The following is a 10,468-nucleotide window of genomic DNA, read 5'->3' on the forward strand; positions in this document are numbered from 1 at the left end:
AGAGCTACCAACACGCTACCAACACACAGGCACAGGAAACGGAAATGAGTCAGGTACGCTTACCGTCTCAGAGAATTCTGTCTCAGAGAAAATGCCCCCACAACTGGCATTTTGCAGGGCAAGACCTAAAGTTAACAGTCTGTGTTAGGGTTCTAACCCTAAATAAAGGGTTAGGGTTAGAACTACTACGACCACTAGAGGGTGCCACTAGTAACCTAGATATAGGGTTAGGGTCAGAACTACTACGACCACTAGAAACCTAGATATAGGGTTAGGGTCAGATCCACTACGACCACTAGTCGTATGCTAGTTAACATTAACATAGGCACAGGCTAATTACTGCTAACTAACATGGAAGTACAAACTGTCTGCATGGTTGTCCTGGTATTGCAGTGATTGTACAACATGAGGACAACATGAGGACGCCATGAGGACAACATAAGGACAACATGTGGGCAACATGAGGACAACATGAGGAGGACATGAGGGTTAATTTCCTTGATGACTTACTGAAAGGGGAATTGATTCACCATATTTCTCATTACATGGCTGTTAGCGTGTTCTACCTTGGTGTTGGGTCTCATTACATGGCTGCCAGTGTGTTCTACCCTGTTGTGGTTTTGCAGAGAGAAGACTCAGCCGGCTGCTCCTCGTCAGCGTTGGGCTGCTGTGCGTCATCCAAGCCATTCTCAAAGTTTATCTGCGCCTGGCATGTGAGTATGCTTTCTTCCTGTTGTGTAAGTTAACCTTGGCTAAGACGTTGCATCAGCAGCATCACCATATTAGATATGATATGATTTGGAACATCACATCTTGCAACTGTCAATCTAAACGTGAACAAAAATGGTTTGAAAGGAATTCAAGATGTATATTTTTTTAATTTCTGTATACCCTCTCAGTATACTCGACCCACTCGGACCGCAACACAACTCATGACATGACCAAGGACCTGGAGGAGAAGTGGAGGCTGAAGACCGGTGAGAACTTTACTTCATCTTCATTTCTTCCTCTCATTGGTTCTCTATTTTTGTGCAACCTGTGTATGTCGCTGCTACATCCCCCGCATTGTTGGTCTGCATGCAGACTCATTTGAACCATGATCATGCCTCTTGTGCAGAAAAAACTCAGAACACAGAGCGGACTGCCCAGACTGGTGATAGGCTGACGAGCTGCAGATAAGGGACAGTTACACACAGCGTGGTAACATGTCCGTTCTTTGGGATTCCAGCTGATTTAGGACAGTCAGGTCTCCTGGAGACTGAGCATTGGTCTGGTGATAGCCTGACAAGCCTGTGACGTCTCCCCTAAGAACACAGCACTTCCTGTGTTTCCTACAGAGAAACCATTGAGAACAGAACAATGTGGAACCCCAAATATATAAAAATATATAAAGGTACAACTCCATTGTTTTGCAGTGTCTTTTCTTTTTTGGGATTAACAAGTCGTAACATGAAGAAATCCCCTTTAGGTCATCATCACACTCCCCAACAAAAATCCAGAAAACACAACACAGTAAGTGCAATATTCAGATCATTCTACAGAAGACTAATATAATAGTCCATAACCCTAATAACCATGAGCCCATCATACACATCTCTCTCCAGCACAAAGCTTCTTAGGAGCCCTCCACCACTTCCAGCTACTTTCCCCATTTTCTAGTCTAGACGTCCAGTCTGGAATTTATTTTAAAAAAGCGAAAACTAAATGAATTCAACGTTCAGTCAGGTCCAGAGCGATGCGGGAATGGAACTCTCCCCCAAAGACTATCAAACACAACTCTCAGTATGGTTTTAACAAATCATGTACCTTCTCAGGAATTTAAATATTTAAAACCAAAGTAGAGTCTTACAGGGCTTTTTGTTCTCTTATTTCTTAAAACAGATCTATTCAGAGTAGTGTCTTTATTTTATTTTGTCTGTGTGTGTAATGTGATGTCATGAAGAGTATTGTCAAAAGAACGGATTAAAGGACCCCAGGAAGAAGAGCTGTTAGCTTATGCTAAGCTAATGGAGATCCAAATAAAACAAACAGATCCATTTCTCTGACGTGTTTTCAAATGCTTTTTTAGTCAATGATCCTGAGTAAATATACAGAATACTTTTGTAAATTAGTAGAAAATGTCTACAGGATATTTGCCTGCTAGGTTCAGACACAAAACTAATATATATATATATATATATATATATATATATATATATATATATATATATATATATATATATATATATATATATATATATATATATATATATATATATATATACAGTATATTATATCATCTGCATAAAGCTTTATGCTCTACACCGGGACAGTAGTCTGCTGCCAACGGTTTGCGGACTAAACCCAACTACCTCGCTTGCTAATCAGTTTAATGGCAGTTTACTCTTGCTAGACCCTACACTATGAAACTAACTCATCCTCCACGCACGTCTATAGATTCCACAATCGACATATGCCTTTCTTGGAAAAATTATCACATCATGTTTAGTTTTTTTAACCCTTGTGTTGTCTCCATTGGATCGGGCACCTGTCGTCCTCCTGGGTCAAAAAAAGCAAAACAAATCAGACCTTTTTATGACGTTTTTCAATGTTTGTGGCACCTTTTTTACAATTGGTGCTTCTTTTTACTACCATGTATAATCACCAGTACCACAACTTATTGTCATTAGTTTTACACTTGTTTTTGGAATTCATGGTCAATACAACTCATTTATATGAAATTATACCTTATTCTTGAGTTAAAAAGATGATATAATCAATTAATTTGAATAATATTAAAGGAAGATAAGCACAGACTGGTATATGACAACGCTCAGTTAAGATATTGTTTTGAAATATTTACATTTTTTTTCAAATGCAAAAAAATTGAAGAAAACACCCCAAATCCAGTGAATGTAGAGATCCGATGGCAAAGCGCGTTGTATGGAATCCTCCATGTTATTTCGGGGTAATTATATGATATAGACATTTTAAAAACTGGTCAAATTTGACCTTTTTCCTGTTCATTTTGGAGGGTCAAAGAAAAAGTATCACTGGTAAAGGGAGGGTCAAGTCTATGTTGTCTGAAGACCCTGAAACCCCTCCAGTAGCCCCTGAATTAGATAACCAGAGTACCTAGCGTTAGCCTCTGGGCCTGAAGCCAATCGCTAACGCCGAGTCACGCACGCTGGCCGCGAGGTCACGAGGGCACTGGTCCGTGCACTAAGAAAATACTTTTTGACCCTCCTGGTGTCTTTTTCAAAAGGTTTCTCCATCAGAAATTTGAGTTTCTTTCAAACAAATTGTCCAAAGAAATAATGTGAATGGTTCGGTACAACGTTCAAGTTATAAAACGGATCAGTTCAGTACATTTATTTAATTTGGGTGTTTATTTCATTTTATGACATTTAAAGATTTTTTTCTTCATAAAAAACTATAAAAAAAGAAAAGTTACAATGGGTTTGGAGTAATGGGAATATTTCAGCAGTAGTTTCTACTTCGTTTCCTCCATGACGGCGACCTGGCAGGCGAGTAGAGATGAGTGTCTTCAACAGGGAGCAGACCTGGTGGTCATCAACAGCAAGGAAGAACAGGTGTGGGGTTGTGTGTGTGTGTGTGTGTGTGTGTGTGTGTGTGTGTGTGTGTTTGTTTATGTATGTGTATATGTGTGCGTGTCTGTGTGTGTGTGCGTGTGTCTGTGTGTTTGAATGTTGTAAAGATTCTGTTATATTGTTCCTTCCTAGGCTTTCCTGACTAAGTTTGGGGCGCGGCTGTCGATCGGCCTAACGGACTCGGAGACAGAGGGGACCTGGACATGGGTGGACGGGACTCCGCTGAAAACGAGGTTGCCATGGTTTCCATTTGGTCCATTCAAACTAAATCCCTATGGTGTGCTTGCTGTGGTCGTTTGCGTGTGCTCTTTCTTTCAGCTACTGGCATTCGGAGGAGCCCAACGGTGGGCCCGCTGAAAACCGTGTGGAAATCCTCTCTGTTGATTCACAACACAACTGGAATAATAACTGTCTTGTTGGATTCATCTGGGTCTGTGAGATGAAAGTCCATCGTCCATAACTCTTCACCCAGACCAGCCCGTCTTACCGGATCCAGCTGGGTCTATCATCCATAAATCCTTTTTGCCCCCATGTCATGAGTTTCAGCTGGCGCAGCTCAACTATTTTTACTCTTTGATATTTCTCTAGAAGATCTGTAACATAGAAACAAATCGAACAGGTTGGAGGCTGGACGGGGCCATTATGTTCAAAATGATTCTCAAGTCAGATGTCTGGAGACAAAAGTTCCTGTGCAGCTGCAACAATCCCATGTCCCAAAGCCCCTGTTGCCCCAGGTTACAGAGCCCCTGTTTTCCCTGAGTTACAGGGCCCCGTTGACCCAAGTTACAGGGCCCCTGTTTTTTTACAGAGGTACAGGGCCCTGTTGCCCTGAGTTGCAGGGCCCCTGTTGCCCCGAGTTACAGAGCACCCTCCCCCCCGTACACGGTCTTCAGTTCCCCGGATACTCCCCCTGTGGACTTTCTTTATTTTCTGCCTGCTTCGTGGAAATCAAAGAAAAAATGTTCATCATTAAATCAATCTGCTGCTTCCTCTTCTTCTGAGTTTAGATATGTACAGATATACAGCTTTGGAAAAAATGAAGAGAGCACTCCTTTAGTTGTCTTAAATCAGTATCTCTACTTGTAAACTCCATGTAAACTCAACAAATTCCAACACAGACGCATCTCATTCTCCTTAACGAGGAGCTGATTAAGTGATCACCTGAGCCAAATCTTATTTTACGAGGAAAAGTATAAAAGTCACTGCTGTGGTCATCACTCTCCTCCTGCAATAGGGCCTGCTGGATGGCAAAAAAGGCAAAAACAGGCAGAAACAGGCAAAAAAAGGGCGGCTAGTACCACACAGGTCATCTGAACTAAAACAGGGCTACTAGTACCACACAGGTCATCTAAACTGAAACAGGGCTACTAGTACCACACAGGTCATCTGAACTAAAACAGGGCTACTAGTACCACACAGGTCATCTGAACTAAAACAGGGCTACTAGTACCACACAGGTCATCTAAACTAAAACAGGGCTACTAGTACCACACAGGTCATCTGAACTAAAACAGGGCTACTAGTACCACACAGGTCATCTAAACTAAAACAGGGCTACTAGTACCACACAGGTCATCTAAACTAAAACAGGGCTACTAGTACCACACAGGTCATCTAAACTAAATAAGGAACAATTGATAACGCCAAGAGTTAAAAAGAAAGGTTTTGAGTGAGGAAAAGAAGGGTTCAATTCTGGCTTTACTGGCAGAAGGGTACAGGGAGCGTCAGGTTGCTTCCATCCTTAACATTTCAAAGTTTTCATAAGAACAAGGTCAAGCTACAGACATTGGGGACAACAAAGTCACAGATTGGAAGAGGGCGAAGACGATTGTCCACTGACCGGGACGACCGCCAACTCATTCGCGTGTCACTCAAAAAACGTACAATGACATCAAGTGATTCACAAAAAGAATGGCTAACAGCAACTGGGCTGAAGTGCACAGTAAGGACTGTGTGAAACCGGCTCCTAGAAGCAGGGCTGAAATGCACAGCAAGGAGTGTGTGAAACCGGCTCCTAGAAGTAGGGCCCAGAAGTCCTGCAAAGCCAGAAAATAGCCCTTCATCAATGAGAAGCAAAGACAAGCCAGGCTAAAGGATTGAACCCTAGAGGACTGGAGGAAGGTCCTCTTCTCTGATGAGTCACCAACACCTGATCGTCTAATGGTTAGATGGAGACCTGGAGAGGCCTACAAGCCACAATGGCTGGCCCCCGATTTTAATTTGGTGGAAGATCAGTGATGATCTGAGGGGGCTTCAGTAAGGCTGGAATCGGGCAGATTTGTCTTTGTGAAGGACGAATGAATCAAGCATTGTACAAGGTTATCCTGGAAGAAAACCTGATTCCCTCTGCTCTGACCATGTTCCCCAACTGAGTATTGGTTTCTCCAGCAGGACAACGCTCCATGCCACACAGCCAGGTCAATCAAGGTGTGGATGGAGGAACACCAGATCAAGACCCTGTCATGGTCAGCCTAATCTCCAGACCTGAACCCCATTGAAAACCTCTGGAATTTGATCAAGAGGAAGATGGATGGTCACAAGCCTTCCAATAAAGCTGAGCTGCTTAAATTTTTGTGCCAGGAACATCCACCAACAGCAATGTGAGATACTGGTGGACACAAGCCAAGACGCATGGACGCTGAGAGACTGGTGGACATGCAAAGACGCATGGACGCTGAGAGACTGGTGGACATGCCAAGACGCATAGAAGCTGGACTTAAAAATCAAGGTTATTCCACCAAATATTGATTTCTGAACTCTTCCTAAGTTCAAATATTGGTGTGTGTTTCATATCTACAGATATATATCTTGGTGTGTGTTTCAGATTAGATTAGATTAGATTCAACATTATTGTCATTACACAGGTACAAGGCAATGAGATGCAGTTTGGGTCTAACAAGAAGTGCAACAGCAGTAAGTGCAGGTTATACACTGGTTCCGTAAGTGTAGGACATGGATATGTATTGAATAAATATAGAAATGAATACTATTATAAGTGCGATTAACATAATATACTAATGGTTTACAGAGTTTTACAGGTGAATATGTACTATGAATATATATACAGGCGGCTATAAATAAAGTTTGGGCAGAAACTATCCGAACTAAAGTGCGGTGGTAAGTAATGTTATATTACAGTTAAAGTACGGTATTGCAGATGTATATGTAAGCCATTGGTACTGTAAATAAACAGTCAGCAGTGCAAATTGAAATGTAAGCAGGGCAAAAAGGTAAGTAGTGCAAAATAGATGCAGATATAACCAGTTGTTACTATAGTAACAGTCAGCAGTGCAGTTGAACATTATAGTATTGCAGATAACAAGATGGAGGCAGGTGTGAGGAGGGAGATGAGAGTCTATCAGGATATGAGGGGAGTGGGATCAATGAGGGTTAGAGTTCAATAAAGAGACAGCTCTGGGGAAAAAACTGTTCTTTAGTCTGCTGGTCCTGGTCCGGAGGCACCTGAAACGCCTGCCAGAGGACAGGAGAGAAAACAGTGTATGGGCTGGGTGAGAGGAGTCCTTAAGGATGCTGCTCGATGCAGACAGCGTTTCCTCTGGATGTGCTCGATGGCGGGTAGTGGAGTCCCAGTGATGGGGGGTAGTGGAGTCCCGGTGATGCGCTGGGCAGTATTCACCACCCGTTGCAATGCCTGGCGCTCTGCAACAGAACAGATCCCATACCACACTGTTGCACAGTTGGTCAGGATGCTTCCTATTGCACAGCGATAGAAGTTCACCAGGGATATGGATCCCCAGAAACTTGAAACTGGAGACACACTCAATAGCCATTCCATTAATGTGGATGGTGTCGTGCTTCTTGGCTCTTTTCTGAAGTCCACGATGAGCTCCTTGGTTTTGGTGGTGTTGAGGAGCTGGTTATTTCCAGTGCACCATGTGGCCAGGTGCTTGAACTCTTCCCTATAGGCAGTCTCATCGTTGTTGCTGATGAGACCAATCACCGTAGTGTCGTCCGCAAACTTGATGATGGCATTAGATTCTTACACAGGCTTGCAGTCTGAGGTGAAGAGGGAGTAGAGAAACGGGCTCAGCACACAGCCCTGTGGTACACCAGTGTTGAGTGTGATGGACGTGGAGCAGTTGGAGCCTGATCGAACATTCTGGGGTCTGTTGGTCAAAAAGTCCAAAATCCAGTTGCAGGTGGAGATGTTGATGCCCAGGTCTCCAAGTTTGGCTATTAACTTAGCCGGGATGACGGTGTTAAATGCTGAGCTGAAGTCAACAAACAGTATTCATACATAAGTGTTCTTATTGTCCAGATGTGTGAGCACAGAGTGCAGTACCATGGAAACCGCATCCTCTATGCTCCTATTGCTACGGTAGGCAAACTGGTGTGAGTCCAATGTAGATGGTAGCGAGTCTTTTAGGTGTGCCAGGACCAGCTGCTCAAAGCACTTCATTACGATGGGTGTGAGTGCTACAGGGCGGTAGTCGTTGAGGCACTTTGGGCTGGGGTGATTGGGCACTGGCACAATGGAAGTGCATTTAAAGCATGTTGGTACGGCTGCTTGGGCAAGAGACAGGTTGAAGATGTCTGTAAAAACCCCAGCGAGCTGCTCCGCACATGCCCTGAGTATGCGTCCAGGGATGTTATCTGGTCCAGCAGCCTTGTGCGTGCCGATCCTGCTCAGTGCCTTGCAGAGATCTGTGGAGGAGAGTGTGACGGGGGGGTGGTCGGCTGAGGGTTTGAGCTTGGTGGCAGTTTCTCTGTTGTCTCTTTCAAAGCCAGCGTTAAAGTCATTCAGCTCGTTCAGGAAGTTGACATCAGTGGCTGCGGGGGTGTAGTGAGTGGGTTTATAGTCACTGATGGCCTGAATGCCCTGCCACATGCGTCTAGGGTCAGCGTTGGAGAAGTGTCCCTCTATGTTCAGCTTGTAGCAGTGCTTGGCCTCTTTGATGCCCCTTTTCAGATTTGCTCTGGATGTGCTATAGGCCTGTGCGTCTCCTGATCTGAAGGCAGTATTGCGTGTCTTCAATAGGAGTTGCACTTTCCTGTTCATCCATGGCTTCAGATTTGGGTATGTGGTGATCTTCTTCTGGTTTGTAACATTGTATATGGGGGTGTTGATATAATCCAGTACAGAGGAGGTGTAGCAGTCAGGGTCCGTGTGAGAGCCACTTGTGGCTTAAGAAGCAAACATACTCCAGTCTGTGTGTTGAAACCTTTCCTGAAGTGATGGATCTGCTCCCGCAGGCCACACCTTTGTGGTCTTCACTGATGGCTTCACGCGTATATCTTTAGATATATATCTTGGTGTATCTTTTATATCTACAGACATAAATCTCGGTGTATGTTTCATATCTACAGATATACTGTATATCTTGGTGTGTGTTTCATATCATAACCTTCATCCATCAGAGGGCAGCATTGCCTCATCATCACCTTCATCCAGCAGAGGGCAGCATGGCCTCATCATCACCTTCATCCAGCACCAGATAACAGGAGACACCACACAGGAACACAGTACGTACAGTTTGCACTGTATTGCGTTCAGTGTGCTATAACAGAACATCGGCACAATGACTATTACCCCCCATACTTATTATAATTCTTCATCTGCCGCCACATTTTTGTCCCGCTACAAGTCATGGAGCGCTGCCAACACAACACACATAAATACATCATAACATGTGTAATGATTGGGAATGGTGTGCTATGTATTTCTTAAGGCCTCATGCACATTGGCTGCATGGCGTGCCTGTTTTTATTTCGGGCCCCATGTTAAGAGGTTAGAGGTTGCATGCTGCCTGTGTGACAAGCACTTCTTAGGTGGGGCTTGAGCTGTGCCAAAATCACGTGTTTACATGTCTTTTTGACACAATAACCTTTAATAAATGACCTTTTGATGTGGGAACGTCTCTAGTTTTTTTTTGTTAATAAACAATTATCGTCTTTCAAACGCAACAGAAACGGCATGCTCACACAGACAGTGTGCAGGTAATCTTGCAATGCATGTGTCTGAAAAGTTATTTAATCTGCATATTAGTATTATTAATATTATTATTATTATATTATATGTTTTAGCTGCACGGTTTTCATGAAATCACCAGAAAATGGCAAGGAAGTTTCCACAGACTTTAATGGGAAATGTTCGGGAAATCGCTCGACATCGCTCCAACCCCCCCTCTTTGGGACCGGGCTGTATTGCCATACTTTAACGTAGAAACATGATTAAAAGTTTTAACCGAAGACAAGACTTTGGCCTTTATTGGGCTGAACGGGCGTTCAGATATCAAGCACGGTTTCTCCAAAATCCCAGTTTACGTATTGTCCCGTTTTCAGACCGTCTCAGATTTTCCAATGGGTGTGTGTGTGGCGGAATGTTGAGAGTTATAAAGGAGCATATAGAGGGGGGGGGGGGGGGGGGGGGGGCTGCAGTACGACTCTCTGACATTCTCCTAAATAAATTGCTCTCTCTCTATCAGTTAACACTTTTCATACATCAATGTCTGAAGGACACAGACGGTTCCCTGTTGGTTACCTGCTCTGTGAAACCACAAACATAAAAACATGATGATATTATTTTGGCCTTTTGGACTCACAGTTTTTGGATTAAAGACCAAATTTAAGATCTATAATCATCATTAAATTGACTTCATCATTGAATTCTTCACTGTGCAAATCACTCTAGGAGGAGGAGGAGTAAAATAAAGGAGGAGAGAAGAAGAAGGAAGGAGAAGAGGTGTTAACATGATGTCATGATGGAATAACTGACCAACTGACTGACTAGTAACTGACTTCAGGCTTCAACACCAACAGATGTTTCAAAGAGACGGAACTCCAGCACACCTTAGATAGTCCAGCACACCTTAGATAGTCCAGCACACCTTAGATAGTCCAGCTCACCTTAGATAGTC

The 10,468-nt window shown here is 43.4% G+C and overlaps 1 protein-coding gene across 1 annotated transcript in view; it reads left to right on the top strand.

The window, feature by feature from the left end:
• Positions 1–6,297, top strand: part of LOC117940718 (C-type lectin domain family 6 member A-like) — a 15,887-nt gene extending 9,590 nt beyond the window's left edge. Inside the window, exons 2-8 of the mRNA XM_034865897.1 lie at positions 627–737; positions 900–977; positions 3,454–3,572; positions 3,723–3,823; positions 3,909–4,020; positions 5,982–6,055; positions 6,171–6,297. Of these exons, the coding sequence (XP_034721788.1) occupies positions 627–737; positions 900–977; positions 3,454–3,572; positions 3,723–3,823; positions 3,909–4,020; positions 5,982–6,055; positions 6,171–6,297 (722 nt within the window). The remainder of the gene's footprint in view (positions 1–626; positions 738–899; positions 978–3,453; positions 3,573–3,722; positions 3,824–3,908; positions 4,021–5,981; positions 6,056–6,170) is intronic.
• The last annotated feature ends 4,171 nt before the right edge of the window (positions 6,298–10,468 follow it).

Source organism: Etheostoma cragini, unplaced genomic scaffold (assembly GCF_013103735.1).
Source record: "Etheostoma cragini isolate CJK2018 unplaced genomic scaffold, CSU_Ecrag_1.0 ScbMSFa_3110, whole genome shotgun sequence".
NCBI lineage: Eukaryota > Metazoa > Chordata > Actinopteri > Perciformes > Percidae > Etheostoma > Etheostoma cragini.